Source organism: Labrus bergylta, chromosome 5 (assembly GCF_963930695.1).
Source record: "Labrus bergylta chromosome 5, fLabBer1.1, whole genome shotgun sequence".
NCBI classification, from domain to species: domain Eukaryota; kingdom Metazoa; phylum Chordata; class Actinopteri; order Labriformes; family Labridae; genus Labrus; species Labrus bergylta.
The window spans coordinates 10,528,069-10,545,111 of NC_089199.1; the positions used below are offsets into that span (position 1 = coordinate 10,528,069).

General features: G+C 40.2%; 2 protein-coding genes across 7 annotated transcripts in view; both read left to right on the plus strand.

Moving 5' to 3' along the window:
• On the plus strand, positions 1-6,975 carry tnfrsf1b (tumor necrosis factor receptor superfamily, member 1B). Of its 6 annotated transcripts, none has more exons than XM_020628943.3 (9): positions 1-230; positions 1,547-1,652; positions 3,666-3,728; positions 3,861-4,019; positions 5,230-5,323; positions 5,412-5,728; positions 5,843-5,929; positions 6,122-6,180; positions 6,273-6,975. In XM_020628943.3, the coding sequence occupies exons 1-9, from the start codon at positions 180-182 to the stop codon at positions 6,783-6,785; spliced, it is 1,449 nt and encodes a 482-aa protein (XP_020484599.1). In that variant the 5' UTR covers positions 1-179; the 3' UTR covers positions 6,786-6,975. The 6 variants fall into 6 exon arrangements, with proteins under 6 accessions (XP_020484599.1, XP_065810795.1, XP_065810796.1 ...); XM_020628942.3 differs by having other exon boundaries at positions 2-230; positions 3,603-3,728; XM_065954725.1 differs by lacking the exon at positions 1-230 and adding an exon at positions 1,225-1,262.
• A 1,180-nt stretch (positions 6,976-8,155) lies between these two features.
• trim62.1 (tripartite motif containing 62, tandem duplicate 1) overlaps positions 8,156-17,043 on the plus strand; it is a 34,593-nt gene continuing 25,705 nt past the window's right edge. The window contains exons 1-2 of the mRNA XM_020629035.3: positions 8,156-8,236; positions 9,313-9,865. Of these exons, the coding sequence (XP_020484691.1) occupies positions 9,458-9,865 (408 nt within the window). The 5' untranslated portion in view covers positions 8,156-8,236; positions 9,313-9,457. The remainder of the gene's footprint in view (positions 8,237-9,312; positions 9,866-17,043) is intronic.

The window sequence follows — 17,043 nt, forward strand, 5'->3', positions numbered from 1 at the left end:
TTTTTCACATCAGAGCTGAGAATGTGTCTTATGCCTGCCCGTGGTTTCCTTCCTCCAAACTAACACTCGACTGAGTTCAAGGAAATCGCTCCTGTTTTCACACACCGCCGGACCGCCTTTTAAAAAAATGATCAGTGCTGCACACATGCTGGTGCCTGTATCCTCAGTTTAAAGACGCAATGAAGGACATACTTGTGCTGCTGGTTCTGCTGAACGTCCGAACTACTATGGTATGTTTTGTGTCCGTCTGTCAGCCTGTCGTGCATATTTGCGGTGTTATCAGGGTCTGCTTGGATATCAGGCAGTGGCTGGTTTCATCCGATGACTGTAAAACTGCTTAAACACAAAGGGAAAAGAAAGTTTAGCTTTAAAGTTTACAAGCAAGAGCCTTTTTAAACCATTATGTATATTTACTCTCAAAAGTGAATCTTTTAAACATGTTTCTATTAGGGAAACTCTGCCACCTGTCTGAGTAGAAAAACTGAGACCATTGTTTTTTTATTTTTTAACTGATTTCTCTGCATCAAATCCAGTTTTGATAATGCCCTGAGCTTGGTTATGGTTAAGTCTTACTGTATAGATCTAACACATCTTTGTGCTGAGGTGAATCTTATGAATATTTGGTTTCACTTGGTTGATTTCTGATGCAGTTTCAGAATGAATGTCTCATTGTTCAGACTCTCGGTTTAGAAATAATGCACAAAAACACTTTCTACTGTCTTCCAGTTTCATTTTGTATTTCTGCTAAAGAAGGTGAGTAAGTTTTAAAAGCTTCACAGAGGTTCAACTTGACATCTTCACATCACCTGTTGCCACACCACAAAGCAAGCCTGTACCTCATAACCGAGGTTCTGCTAGCTTAACGCCTCTACTTCCTGTTAGACGAGAAATACACTGCTGTCAGCATATTTTAAGTTTTGCTTGTAATTGGATGGCAATTACAGCAAGTAACTTTTTTTTGCACAGGACAGGTGTGTCGTCATCCATGCACTGTTTCACAACAACACACAATATTCTGGTGTTTGTGAGGGAAGGGTTGCACCTGCATGATGCACTTATGCAGAACCCACAGCCTGAAGACTTAAATAAAAAAAAAAGAGCTTCACAGAGAGGCGAGATACTGTAAGGGTGAAATCCACCTCTTGAAACTCAAAGGCTGCCTGTTGAGAAGGTCTCAGCTCAGTCCTGCAGCATTACTTGAAAGGAAAAGATGGGTGCAGTTGTGGTTGGTCTGGTTCAACTTTAAAATCTAATTTAAAGGGGTAAGGCTGTGTCATCCTATGAAAACATGTATTATAAAATGACAACCTTTTGTTATCTTTAGAAGGTAAATGACAAGTTAAAGTGTTGGTCTGACATAGAAGCTGGCAGCAAACTCCCACTTAAGTCATTTCAAAACAACTTAATTTTCTTGAAGCTCAATCCCCAAACAAAGTCTATTCAGCTAACGTGAATCAGGGGATTAATAAATACCTGTATATGTTTTCTATCTTCGTCATTTGCCAAAGAGAACCCGCTCAAAGTTTCATCTCCCTCTTTTCAACAGGTCTGCTCTAAGGCCTATCCGCCAGACTCAGCTGGAAAGTGTGAGGACCCAACAGGAAAATACCTGTCAGAAATTTCTAACCTGTGCTGCAAGAGGTGCCCGCCTGGTAGGTGCAGAGAGCCATATCTATACTATGATTCATTCTATACTCAAAGACAAAACTGTCTCAGTACTGAATTAGAAGTAGAAGTCAGCTGATGACACAAGTTGTGAAAATGTTGGTAAAAGCTTGGGCGTGAAGGTGTGATGATGAATACATTACACCTACTGTAGTTGATGATTATCATTTATCACGACTAGATCTCTTCTGCTCTATCAGCTAGGACAATACACCAGCTGACATTAGGTTTCTTTATACAATATGTCTATGTAAGCAATATATTCATGCAAGACTGCGTTATGGATATGCTGAAATAGATGTGTCAGCCAAAGCCACAGTCTATTCTTAGTCTAAGCTCACTGAAGAGCACCACTGTTTGCAAAAGTGCTCACATCTTAAACAAAACCAGCAGTACCACAGTCAACAAGGGTGATCCCTGTGACTGAATCACTCATTTGTGAATGGAGTACATCACGTCTTTGGATAATAACTAGTGATGTGTTGTGTGTGCGTGTTTGAATTACTAATGTTGCAGAAGAAAAGTCATTTATATAGATCATACTGCAAAAGCTATTTGTTAAAATGGAATAATCAAATAAAACTTAAATACAGTGCCTAAGTAAATCTACTGTATTTGTAATACATCTCCACTGACAAGTTTATTTTTAAACTGATAAATGTCACAATGATTTTTTTTTGTGGTCACAACTTCCAATTTACTTCTCCCTGCCCCCTGTAGCTACTTTTGCTAGGTTGGTCAAACTCTGTTCTTTCTTGCACAGCAGATATTGTAGCAGATAAGATTAAAAAAAAAAAATGAGTCCTTGATCTACCGATGATTTTGTCTTTTAAACTCAATTTTCCTGAGCAGATTATCAGTTGCAGTTAGCAAGCTAAATAAAATGAATGTTTGCTTTAAGATTTTGTTCAAGGAAAAACTCTGGCTGACATTTTTATGTTCCTGCTGACTCAGTAGGCAACTTCCGTAGCTTCTGATCTTGTGAAACATGAAGAAATTGTTCTTTTTTTGTAAGGCAGAGCTAGTTAATTACAGATTACATGAGCGTGATCCACTCTTCACTCAGGTTTAATGCACCCAGCATTTATTTCTTTATAATAGACAGTTGACTACACATGTATAAAGATATCAATACTTACAGTATCACATTGTATTGTAATACATATATCCCCCTGATCATTGTACCCATACATTTATTATATTATCATACATGCCGGCCCGCAGAAATGGCTGGTCCAGTGAATGTGCCCTCCCAGTATATGATATAAATCAACATATGCACATTCGATCAGCACTGTTAGCGGTAGCTTCCTGGCTAGCATTAGTGTTTTTTAGCTGACTGAAACAAGCTTGTTAAGAAGTTCTTGTTGGGTTCAAATGCCCTCGTCCCCTGGTATCCTAACTTTGTGCAGGTCCTGGAAAGGCTATACTGATTACATCATAAGTGGAAAAACTGTTAAGCTTACTGGACCCGCTTATGATGGTAACATTACAAAAAAAAGTCTCAACATTTTAGGAAGAGGGGGATTATATGTTGAAACAGGTTATATCTTTCTGAAGTACCAATACATAGAATTAGTTTTTTTTTTGTTGCTGTAAGAGGCAATGCTGAGTATTTAGGTGTAAAATAAAATGTGCTCATTGTTGCTTTAAATTAGGATGGATAATGTTTTTCATTGCTAACCTCCATGGGCTCTCCACATGTGACTGGGCCCACGAAAACTTTCCCCTTCATCCCCCGTTGTGGGCGGCCTTGTTACCATATAAGTATCATATCAAGTAAAATGTGTGAGCAATACTGTGACATTTTTCTTCACATTTTTGTCTGTTAGTGGAAATCAAGTTGTTTACTTGCCTGTATGCTGATATAATAAACATGTTGTATTTAAAGTGACTAACCTATGGATACATGGGGATTTCATCGTATTTAAAAACAGGACAGCGACGGAAACACGAATGTTCTGAAACTACTGACACTGTGTGTGAACCATGTCCAACAGCCCAGTACATGGAGGGCAGAAACTACTCTCCAAACTGCAGAAGCTGCAAAAGGTGCAGAGAAGGTAAGAAGCCGCCCTTCAAATGTCTGTAAAAAAACATATTGTTTTTCAATTACTTATCAGTATATTGCTTTGTTTCATTTTCTAAACAAACTCGCCTTGTAAGCAAAACATCCCCCCCCCAACCAAAAACAGATAAAGGTCTGCAGTATGCCGTGAACTGCACAGCAACTGTAAATTCAAAGTGTCAGTGCCAACCCGGGAAGTACTGCACCCTGGGATTTGAAGACCCATACTGTGACGAGTGTAGCTTTTACAGTCGATGCAAGGCTGGTTATGGAGTGTCTGAGCCAGGTATGAAGCTTTTGTCCATTTTTTAATGTTTATTTGATTTTACAGATGAACAACTGGGTTTCATCTTGGCTGACAAGCTTTTTTTTCAATCTGGAGATGACAACAGTTGAATATAACTTAAGGGCCAATTCCTCTTGCTTCTCTGAGAAATCAAATGACTAATTTATAGAGATGATAAAAAAGTGTATTACTGTAAAACAAGTTTTGTTTTCTTGAGCTTAGAGACTGCAATTAACATTACAGACCTCAAAGATGATTATTTGGTATATGGGGGGGGGGGCATTAAAAGTAACGCATGAACACCAAGATTCCTTCAAGTGTTTGTGTCGTCGTGTCACCGTGTCGGCATGTCGGCTTGTCCCCACCCCCCCAACGCTTTAAACCTAGGGGAAACACTGAACATCAAACCTCAGATATAGGATCCCCGGTTTTAATAAGGTCAGACTAAAAGACTCTTTTGTACAACAGTCAATCCTAAAAATGAATTACGGAGCTGAATTCCAGATAAAGCATGTTGAAGGCCTCTGAATGTTAGTTTGATATTTTAAAGATTAGTTAAATGTTTGTATCTTTGTCTCTTGTCTTTAATTTTTATGTTGCGAATGGAGCCGCTGTGATGCCAGAAAGATTTCAGACTTATGACAATAAATTCCTATAAATTCATCAATCAATAAATCAATCAATACATTTATTTCACTGTCATATTTCAAGTTTAAAGGACAATCTTCTGCATTGATCAATACTGTGTACTCTTCGATTTGACATATTCAGCCAAATTAATTGTTTTAATTTTCAAGAAGTCATCAATGCATCACAAACGATTTGTTGTTTTTCTTGGTTTTAAAGTAATTAACCTATGACCTTGAGATAATCTAAAAAAAAGTAACCGCAATAACAGCAGTTTTTTTTGCGTCCGTAGTTACCATTTATGTCATTCTTACATAATTTTTTGAAAAGTGAGAATTCAAGTTTTCAATGTTGCACATGTGAATTCACGAGTTTCCTATCGACAATCAATCTGTCTAAGTTTTTAAATCATCTTTTAAATTGAACTAATTGATCAAACCAAATGCATTAAACCATCGTAAAAGTTTACGCCTTATCCACAGTTGTTAACTCTAGTGTGTGTTATAAAGTTTATAAGTGTTAACTTAGTTACATTTAATGACTGATAGTAAAATGTTCTAAAACAACAACATGATATTTTCAGGGACGGCTGACACAAATGTGAGGTGTAAACGCTGCCCAAATGGGACGTTTTCTGATACAGACTCCTCCACCGACCCATGTCTGCCTCATACAAAGTGAGTGAAGGATAGTCACATCTGTAAACAGATGTTTGGAGCTTGTTTTTTTTTTTTTTTTAATCCTTCTTTCTCTGTGTCTATACAGCTGTCATGGGAGGGCTGTTGTTAGAAAAGGCAACGCTACCTCAAACACTGTGTGTGAACCGGAGCTCACAGGGCCTCAAAGCTCACCGAAAGACATTCACTTAGAAGTTGTGTTGACAAGTGCAAGAATGACGAGCACGATGAGCACGATGAGCACGATGAGCAACATCGCAGCAACCTCAGACTCCAAGGCTCCAGGTGGGCCAACTGACGCCACACCATCTATCAACCTGACGTTACCAGAGACAGTTTTCAATCACTCAACAAAAAGCCCCCCACGAAGCACACATTTACCCGCAGAGAGTGAGAGTAAACTGGGTAGGGAGACGGATTTTTTGAAGAAGTCATGATAAGAAAAGTGTGAGGTGTATTAGCATTTAAAATCCCCCTCTTTCTTCTTCTGTTCTGTGTTTCTGTTTACCTCTCTGTTAGCTGCAGTCATTGCTACTGTCACTGGATTGATACTTCTTTTCATCGTCATAATGCTGGTGTGCCTTTGGAAAACAGTCTGTAAGAAAGGTAACCTCCCTGCAAAAAAAGAGAATTAATCATGTCGCTGTTTTGTCGTAAAACTCTGATTGTATCTAGATTCTTTGAATCCTCGAGTTGAAAATAAGAACAATAATAATGTTGACTAATTATGGTCATTATCTGGAGCAGTGTCCTACATTACTCACCCTCACTGCATGTTCGCTCTGCTTTTTCGCCCAGATGCTGCACTTTTTTATCCTAAAGTAGACGCAAATGGAAATTGTGAGGCTGGTGATGAAGTAAGTCTTCTTTTGCTTTTTTTTTTTTAATACCAATCAAATGAAGTTATTAGTGTAAAGTATAGACCTAACCTTTCTGTGTCTTCCTACAGCAGAACAAAGAAAGTATTTCTGGGGAAACCCAGCTGATCTCATTTACATTAGCTCCACCAGAACAACAGCTTCTGCTGGAGAAAGGGGAAGCCTTCAATGATCAGAGTCAGCGTACTAACAACACCGAAAGTTTAACCAGAACATGCGGGTGCAGCAGCGAAGAGTCCATCGGGCCTCTGCAGTCCACAACATGTCTCCATGAGCCACACTCTGCTCTGTCGGAGCCCTTGCCTTTACTTTCCAACACAGATCCGGACTCTTCACAGACCAGCATTGCCGCACAGGCCTCCCAACAGCCCACCGCGACCACAAGCCCCCAGGTCAACGTGAACATCACCTTCAACATAGGAAATGGCTCTGCTGGGACACCGTCTGTCATGCCCGCAGACTTGATGCAGCCAGATTGTAAACTCCCCTTTGGAGAAGAAGAGAAGTCATTAAACATCCCACAGCAAGAGGCTGGAAAAACAACAGTCATGTCAGTGCAAGAGAGTGTAAGTCACAGTATATGAAGGGACATTTGAGAACTTTGAAAACAATCTGAAAGACTTCAAGCCGCACCTGTAGGTTACGGCATCATTTGTCGAAGACAACAAGACTGATAACATTTATTCTGTTTCCTATTTCCAATTCATTCACTTCCAGTGTGTATAAAAACGTGTACAGAAATACATATACTGTAAATAAAAATGTGAAATTGTCTTTCCTTCAGTGATGTGGTTAATTACAGCCCCAGGTGCTACATTTTCCATAATATATTTATCTCATATACATTGTAAAATGTATGAACTTCATTTGGAACTTGTAAAATTACTTATAATAAACATTATTTTCCTATAAGTAATGAGCTTCTTTAGCAATACAAAATGCTTTAATGCAGTCCCATCATTGATAATTAATATTAAAAGTAAAGATGTATTTGGAGTAAATTGTACTTATTATCAAAATAAAATGTACTAATTAGACAGCAGAAAGGCCTCTGCGTTGTTGATTTATAATTTTAAAAAAACACTGCAGGGGCCTGAGACACATGAAATTCTATGTAGGCAGTATCACTAGGGAGCTCTTCACTTCTTGTGGTATTTATTAATTTGGTTTCAATGTTCCATGTTTACAATTATGACAAGGTAGAGGCTTAAATGGAAATACCAATAGTCAAACAAAGTACAAGTCTGTTATATTTCAAATGCAAAGGAAATACTGATGCTAGTTAAGTAGCTGCACTAAAAATGTAGCACATGGGGTTATAAAGGGAGATCAAACCTGTGGGCCTGTTGACCTGTACTTCCATAATGTTGCTAGTGTGAGTCACAAAAGGCACATTAAGCCAAAAGAGAGCGAGATATTCGCCTGGTGACCTCCTAAAAGTGTAAGGCAACATGTGTGTGTGACAATAATAGACTCTTGTGACAACATGTGGACGCTCCTGACACCTGCTGGTGGAAGGCGCGCACTACAGCCTGAGCACCTCCAGTTCGACTCCTTCAAACGTGTCAGTGAACAGTAAGAGTCCACCCCGACGACAATGTCTATACTAAACAGGCTTTGGTAAAGTGAAGATCAGTTTACGTGTCACATTTAAGTTCATATATCTTTAACAGATATGTTTGTTGTAATCAAGGCAGCTAATGAGCGATGCGAACCGGTAAAACGAGGAGAGAAGACGTCTGAGCCAGTCCATTATTAGTTGGAGACATAACTTCAATTCTTTTTTCTTTTCTTTAGCGTTTAAGCCCAAAATTCACAAACAAAACCCCTTAAATACGGAAATTAAATCAAACTGATCTCCATTTTCCCTTTGAAATGTATCTATCCACAAACTGAAGTTAACCTGTAAGGATTACGCTTGATAACTCCCCCCCCATCGTTCAACACAGATGGTTTCGTCTGTTGCCGCTGTGTGTTGCTCTCCTTCCTGAAAGACACTCGCATTGGAGCCGCTGATGTCGCTAAGCTCAGGCTGGTAAGTTTAGGCTTTTTTTTTTTATCTATACATATTTATTATTTATTTAATGGACTATCAGCTTTTTACACATATACCCCTCATATATTCATCCAGAATCCAGCTTTTTAAAAATATAGCTTTCCTCCCCTTTTTTTTTTTTTAAATGCCCCTCTCTTCCTCCCGCTGTGGCTGCTTGTGTCGTGAACCTGGTTCGCTTATGTTTACAAATCCAGAACAAGTCAGTAAAATAGCATGAATGCTAAGCTACATGTAAGATATTTGCTCGTCAGCTTGTGGTGAGGTGGTAATTATTATGAACGTCAGTCCAGCCTGTAGCTTCCCTCTTCATAAGGGATTTTTCTTCTTCACACCGGGGTGGGAGGAAGACAGCAGCGGAGATAATACCGCTGCAGGTGTTTCCTTGTTTCCCTGTTGGTGTGTGCAGACACTTGGCCGTGGAAATCAACAAATCAACAACCTTAAGAGAGGGGGACAGAGATGTAGCAATTATTTCCTTTAAAGCATCAACATATTAAGTTTTATTCCCAGGTAAAGAGGAAGCTAACAGAAGTGGAACTAGATGGCATCTATTAAACTGTACTGTAAAAACAAATAATAAAATGAAAGGTTAAAAGTGAAACCTATGACTTGTTACAAGTTCTGTCCCGTATCATTATCAGGTTGTGTTAGTTTGAAAGGTTTTTTGATTGATAACTTATGTCCTGATTTTCTTCTCCAGCAGTTCTTTCTTACATTCATGACATATTATTATAAAAGGGAGAAAAAGTGAACAATACAATTGAAGAAGTTGAAGCTGTAATGTGCTTGGCTGATTTTCGTGCTGAATTATGTCCTGTTGATGTACTTATCAATTTATTTACAACCCCCTCTCTCTCACCGCTACAGATAGTAATCAAATTAAAAAGTAAGATTTATGAGAAACGGTCTTTCACTGAAGTCTGCTTTGTCAATGTGCAACCAAAACAATCTGCCCCTGTAAATGATTTCTTTGCCGTTAATGCACTAAACAATGCCTGTCTGCATAATAAAAGATAACTGGTCTCTAATTCTTGTCATTTGCTTTATTCCAATAGAGACAATAAAGGTGAACAACACGATTCCTGAAGATATTGTCAACTCCCACATGGCAGTGATCCACTGACTTGAACATTAAACCAAGTACACTCCTCTTCAGATTACATTGCCTTCTTAGATGCCGCTCAGTCTCTGTCTTTGCAAATGGCTTGTTGTCTGAAGGACGAGCTCCTCTGTTCCATCTGCCTCAGCATCTACCAAGACCCTGTCAGCTTTGGCTGCGAGCACTACTTCTGCAGAAAGTGTATCACCGAGCACTGGAGCAGACAGGAGCCTCACGGAACGAGGGACTGTCCTGAGTGCCGCAGGACCTTCGCCGACCCCCTCCTCTCGCCCAGTCTCAAGCTGTCCAACATTGTGGAGCGCTACTCGGCCTTCCCTCTGGACGCCATCCTCAACGCTCAGAGGAGCTCCTACCCCTGCAAGGACCACGAGAAGGTCAAGCTCTTTTGCCTCACCGACAAAAGTCTGGTGTGCTTCTTCTGCGACGAGCCGGCACTACACGAGCAGCACCAAGTAACCACTATTGACGAGGCGTACGAGGAGATACAGGTCAGTTATAGCACACACGCAATCTGACAGCTCATTAGCCAGGGCGAGGTTGACTTTCCCTTAAAACCCATCAGCACTCTGTTACACATTCAGGCACTTGCACTCATTCAACCCCATGGGAGCTGCCCAGACAGTTCAGCCTCAGACCTCTGCTCCCACTCAGGCAGTTTGGGGATTCAGCACTTTGCTCATGAGTACAGAAGTTACTGAGGAATAAAATGTATCTCATTTAATTTGCCCTCACTGATGCCCTCATTACCTGGCTCATCTGTGAGTTCAGTTTGGTGTCATTCTTTTGAGCTAAAGGGTCATATATATATATATATATATATATATATATATATATATATATATATATATATATATATATATATATATTTTGCCTGCATTGCTTATAATAAATCACACATTTAAATTCATGAATTATTTCTTGAAAAGTATGATGACAAATGCAACATTGATGATGTGCTCTGTATTTAATAGTATCTGAGTGTTGCATTGATTTAGATGAATGAAGTGAAGTAGGTCTCAGTAGAAAAGGAAGCCTAGTCTTTGTTGAAACGAGAATAACACAAGTTTAAATCAAATGGGGTTTTTTTTTCACAAGGTCTTTTGCTGCTTCCTTTTAAAGCTTATGTTGATGTGATCTTACGTTGAGTCACATTTTCCACATTAACAGGAAGGCTTCAGTCAGTGTTTGCTTTCCTCTCACTGTTTGGATTATTCCATACCCACTGAGCCAAAATCCAATAACTGTGAAACAAAGCTCCTAATCCTGTTCCTTCTTTGCCCGGGTATGCAAAGAAACATTCCAAAGTAATTTCATGTAGTCAGTCTCATGTCTTACATCTGCTCTAACTGATGTGTAGATGTGAAGATCTGCTCAAAGCGACCTGAAAACATTTTGTTTGCAGGTTTCTTGGCAGACTTCATCTTGCACTCTCTTAAAAGAAACAGACTAGTGTGTTGATGGTTAACACTCAGCTTGCTAAAGGCTTATGAAAGGTTTACACTCTCCCACTGCAGCTGGGAGAAATGCTAGATGTCACACTTACATAATCCTTTTTCCTTTGTTTCAAGGTTTTATTCCTTCATAACTTTAAGTTACTCTACATTGTTTCCCTGTATATCTACCTCTTTAAAATGCCACAGACCCTGTCATTTTGAGGGTTACTGTATTAACCAGTCCTTCCTTTCTGCGGACACTGTATCAATGAGATGGCCTCAGCCTTTTGACTATTCATTACACTGAACATAAAACACTGCTCTAAAGTTTCTCTTTGACACTGGCAGGCTTATTTTGCCCTCACTGCTCTCGAGTCTCTGAGCAGATTTCTGCACAGGCTGAATGATAAACACCATCCAGTAGAGAAAAGGATGACTAACTTCATGAACAATACCAGTGTTTAATAATGGCATGTATTGCAAAGATGATGTAAAAATATCTTTAATTATTGCCTAAGGATGTCATCAACTACCGAAGACATTTAAACTGAAACTCTGTTGTCATCTGACATGCCAGTCAGATGCTCTACTGTCCGTTAGTGCTGGTCACACTGAAAGATGTAATTCACGTATTTGTAAATTAAATTGTTGTCCAAGTTAGTAATGTCAAACAATATTTACGTTACATCTATATTAAATATTTAAGGTGGTAGATCTACCAGCAGCTGACAGGATCTCTGATTTCTAGGTCATAAAACTAAATTTACTAAAAGCTGAAAATAGCAACTAGTTTGGATAATATCGCAGCTACACCGTTTTTAGTGAAAAATTACTTATAATAGAACAAATGTTAAAACCAAAAGCGCCTTTCACAAACGCATCCAGACAATTGTCAGAAAATTTCAGGACAATCTGTCCCTGACATATTCAAGAGATTTGATTTAACACTATTATTTTTTAACTATTATTAACACTATTTTATTATTATTATTATTATTATTAACACACGTCCCTCACAGGGGGAGATGCATAATAGAAACAACATAACCCCGCCCACTCGGTAGCAGTGAAATGTTATCAATATTTCCTGCTGTGTTCACACACTGGCTCACCCTGACTTTTTGCAGAAAATGTACTTGACAGCTGGCAGGAAGAAGTCCGGATAAAATGGATTTAATGGCGTAAAAAAAACAATTTGTGTTCACACCTGCAGCTTACCCTGAAATATATAAGGTTTTATTCAGGATGTGCAAACTGACTGCTTCTATAGCAATAGTTACTCCAGCCGTCTTGTTTACTGATATTTAAGTTGCAGGACAGATGATGTACCGAATTAATCTAAACTGCTGATTGCACTGGTGTTTTCTGTCAGCATCAATTGTGTCTTTGCAAACTATGTGCACATCAATTCCAACTGTTTTCCATTTCTTTAATGTTTTTTTCAGCTTTCTAATCTTGTTTTCCACATAATAGCTGCCTTCTTTTATCTTATCTGGGCTGACAGATACACACACATAAATGCATGCTGATTCTGATTCTGTTTGGCAAAACAAATACTCACTTCAAACAAAAATGGATTTGAGTGTAATTTTTAGGCTTAATATGAATTGCTTTAAAGTTTTATTATTTGAATAGATCAAAATCCTGAAAGTTGGAACTGGATAATGAATATTAACTCCATGGAAATGGGTTGGAGGAGAGAATTAGGAATTAAGAAATTAAAATAAAAGACAAGTGCATTGATTTAAGTTAATGGCTTAAACGTAAACCTAGTTGTACAGCTGTGCCCCTATGTGTTCTGCATTAAATTGAATTAAAACGGCGCTGTGATCATCAACGCTGTCCTCCTTCATTTCCAATGACGCTTTGCGCTGGAAGCCTGAGAAAGGTCATAACTGTGTAATCTTGGAGCAGAAGTAATTAGGCCCAACACAAGATGTTTCTCTTTTCTTGGAGACCAGCTTGTCCCTCTTCTTGGAGCTTTTTTCAAGGCGGTGATCTGGCATTTTGAATTCTGCCAGGAGCTTTGGAGGCTTCCCAGATCTACAATACAGAAACAGAGCACAAGTACACAGAGGCCCCCTCGGAAAACAACCATGTCCCATGATGAGTTTGGCATACTGGCCTTTTAAGATCCACAAGTGGGCTGATTTGTTTCTTAATGCCTCGTCCTTAGCATACAAACACTTCTTTTTTACATCACAATGTACATTTGATTACCAATGTGTGAACTATATTCTCTGAATCTGGTTGGGCAGTCATATTAGCTAACTTGCAAGGTTACTTAAGGTGTATTTTCCTGCCAGTGAGCAGATTGAAGCTGTGTCTGAAACACACAGCTAAATGTGTGAGAATCCTGCCTGCAGCCATAAACTCTGCTTTTAGCATAAGGCTCAACAATGCTTAACTAAAGAGCCAAAGCAACATGCTGAGGATGTGTTAAGGCGTAGCAGCAATCAGCTCCTGTGTTTTTGCACATGTCGTGCCAGCTTGGTGACCTCTTTAAAAAATGAACCCCACAGTTTTTGTGTTCAAGTTTCTAAAGGAGGGGGGGAAAGGATTTGGTAGGTCGAGAGCCAAAGCTTGGCCTTGTTGTGTTGAATTGTTTGACACTTTGGCACTTGGAATTTGGGATTTAGCTTAAACCATGCATACTTTTGTGTCTCCATAAATTGCTCTCTCCTCTGCCTCTCAGTGTGAGATAACTCATCATTTGTGTGGTTATTTAGAACAGCAACTCCTCACAAGAGGGGGTGGAGAACATGCGTGACCACAAGTAAAAAATGAACAGAGTCATGTTTTTATTCTCTGTGAAAACAAAAGAAAAAGACCTTGCTGATGGTTTATTATTTCTCTCTGTTCTCCCAGAAGTGTTTGCTTTTTAGGTTACGTCATCCTCATCTCATCTGTGTCCCTCCATCACCTTGTTTTTGTCAGCCCAGCTGTCTTTAAACCCAACGACATGCTCATGATCGGTTTGTTTCGCAATCACAGCAGATTGAAAAATCTAAAGTTAAAATACAGAAACACAACACATCGTCTGTCAACGCAGAAATTGCTGCATGATTTCACTGTAAGGGCTCAATTGCCAAATAAATCTTAATCTCAAAGAGACTTTCTGAATAATTACACCCTACATTTTCTTGCACTGTAAAAACTTTTCCAAGCTTTAACTCAGTGTTACATCACGTTTCAATCTCAAAATATTCTCACACAGACTTTATCCCCAGAGGGTTCAGATCAACATCACTCTCCTGCTATGTCACACCACCCCTGTCTTGTCGCTCTGTGTTGTCAGTTTATGTGGCCGGCTGGTGTCTGCTGATGAGGACAGCCTGTGGTCGGTCTGCGGCCGGCTGTATAATCTCCTTAGCCTGGCATGTCACTGTGCTGACCTCGGGCCCAGAGTCCTGTTCCTGCGTCGACAGCTTTACCTCCTGCAGATTTGCATCCTTTTCCCCCCTTAAGTAAAACGCTCCTGCAGCCAAATGTGAAATGCACAAACACATTTAGCAGGGTGGTGCACACACATCTGGCATCCATCCATTCTGCAAACACATAACTGCATCCTCATCAACATAAAGGACATTAAGGTAGGATGGAGGGGGATTTGTCTGCTGCAGTGCCATTTGGAAGCAGAGATTTCACAGTGAACTAATGCATGTTTTTCGTTTTATTCCAGTAATCATTATGCACAGCTATTTACACAATTTAAATGTAAGGTACAAGAGCAGCGAGTATTCCTCATGCAAAATCATCTCAAACTTCTTAACGTTAACATGAAAATGAGCTTCAATCAGCGCCAGACACCTCCAGATTTTCAATACACGTCAAGCATCTTTTTCATTTGTTGTGATTTTTTTGATAACTATAAAGCCAGACATTCTTAAATACAGAGCCACATCCCTCAGCTGGTAAACTATGGGCTCTATGTTCTGTGAAATGATGCCTGTATTTTAGGCAACATGTTTAATGGTGATGAGATTACAGTCCCCTCCCTCAGCTGTGCTGCTCTTGGCGCCAGCTTAAATTAGAGGTTGGCTGGATCGCCATAGCTCTGATTGGAGCGGGGAAGAAGCTGTGCACTTATTAAAACACCGCTGTGGTTTAAAGTTGGCAGTAAACTCTGGCGTATAGGACAGCAGCCACTGTGTCTTAATGTGATGATGAGGGCTGTCAGCGGGCTGTGTGTGAGTGTTTCAGGGCCGGGCAGACTCTTCCTGCTGTCTGCGCACCCTGGGGACGTGTTTCCGCTCTAGTTGACCGTGCTGTAAGACCAGAGAGGAAGGGAAATAAAACTGCAGCCCGTGGTTATCATGCATATTTAGGCACCTAATTCTGTCCCACATAATGTAGATCCTGTTAATCATATAGCAGCAGGCAGCAGTGCAGCTATACTGGTCTGAGTTCAATTGAAACCCACACAGCGGAAGAATGAAATGATTACTGAGGTGTGAGTCACCCACACAGACCTGTCACTCAAAGTCTGCAGATGCACCTGTGAGCTGTCCCTCAATAACCCTTCCTGATAGCATGTTGATTGTGTTAATAAGAAATGTGACGCTCTTTTATGTCTTGTCTATAGTGCAGAATGAGCGCACCAGCCTTTGAAGTGTCTCTCTGATGGTTTAAAAGCAGGGCTGTCTTTCACTCTCCTGCTGTCAGAGCCAAACAGAGCGCTCTCTCTCTCTCTCTCTCTCTCTCTCTCTCTCTCTCTCTCTCTCTCTTGAGCCTGCCATCACCACGCATGGCCGTGCTGCTGCAGTAATGAGTCAGGCAATTTCAAGGGCACCCACGGCTGCCATCACCCCTGTGGCTCATCTCAGCCTGCTCTCCTTTTTCCTCTGGCAGCTCCACCTCTCTCTCTCTCTCTCTGTCCCTTTTTAAAATGTATTTTCCCTCCTGTGCTCTCTCTGTAATCGTCTCCTTGTTTTTTGGAAAGCATGCAATTCATTTAATGCCACAGATCGGGATTAGTAACACAGGCTGTGTCCGAAATCACACACTACTCACTAAATAGTGAACATGCCATTTTATGGTTGTGTCCGTATTCTGAGTGAGCATGATCATACCTTTTATGTAGTGGACTCATCGTATCCCACAAAGCATTGTGAAAAGTTGTGTACAACTGATGGTCACAATAAAAGCAGTATATACCATCTTGCTTTGTGGTTTAAAGATTTTTATGAGCAGAAAGTGGTGTTTTACTTTCTTATTTTGCCTAATGAGAGCACTATAGTCCACTTCAGAGAACTCCCTATGAAGGGAGTATTGAGTAGGGAATGAGTGTGTGATTTCGGACACAATCATATTCTTCGGAGGAGGCTGGTTCCCAAGCCCCAACCCTGCAAATTTCCCACCACCCACCCATCCCAATGGTTCGGTTGGTCCAGCTTGGTGGACAGTCAGGGTGGTGTGGCAGAGAGGCAGCATTCAAGTGGAAAAGGAGCTATGGGGGAAGACAGAGCAGTCATGTTGTATTAGAGGAGTACTGGCATATTATCCTCATCCAGAGAGCAGCAGTGGCCTCTTCTGCTCTCATTACTGATCCCACTGATGATGCTCGAGGCTGCACAGAACCAGGCTGCATGTTTACTTCAGTGCAGGCTGCCGCTAGATTAGCAGACGAAGAGCTGAGTGATTGGAGAAAGTAGAGCTGGTGGGCTGTCAATCCCACCGCACATTTAGTCTGGTTTAGATGATTACTTTGGTGAGCTCTTAAGTGAAGCGATTCAGATGACTATACATCTGTTATGCATTAGAAGTATTCATGTAGGCCTTCTGCAAAGAGGAATTGTTAATTGCCATATGTTTTCAAGCACAGTAAAAGCCAGACTGGCTCGGTTTAATAGAGGGCTGGAAACATACAGGTGGAGATGTTTACAGCTAAAATCCAGAGGTACTAAAACAACCTAGCAGAAGATCTTACAGCTAAAATTATTTTAAGATTTTATTTTCTAGACTGAGGCTGCACAGTGCTGCAATGGTTAACGATGCCGCCGCAATGAAAGAAGGTACCTGGTTTGAAACCCCGGTCAGGCGGGGTGCCTTTCTGTGTGCCGTTTGCGCATTCTAAGAAGCAATTGTTCACTGACGTGTTCCTCCCACTTGCTGATGTGTAACAACATCCTTCCTGAGAAATTCTGGTACCGGCAGGAGAAAACTTAAACTTTGTTTCACTGAAAAATGTTTCTATTTCTTCTCCTGTTTTTTTTTTGTTTTTGTTTTTTTGC

Excerpts from the sequence above, each read along its gene's own strand:
- tnfrsf1b (XM_020628942.3), top strand. The coding sequence starts at position 180 with ATGAAGGACATACTTGTGCTGCTGGTTCTGCTGAACGTCCGAACTACT. Across the intron at positions 4,020-5,229 it reads TTATGGAGTGTCTGAGCCAG|GGACGGCTGACACAAATGTG; the intron begins GTATGAAGCTTT and ends TGATATTTTCAG. Across the intron at positions 6,181-6,272 it reads ATTGTGAGGCTGGTGATGAA|CAGAACAAAGAAAGTATTTC; the intron begins GTAAGTCTTCTT and ends GTCTTCCTACAG.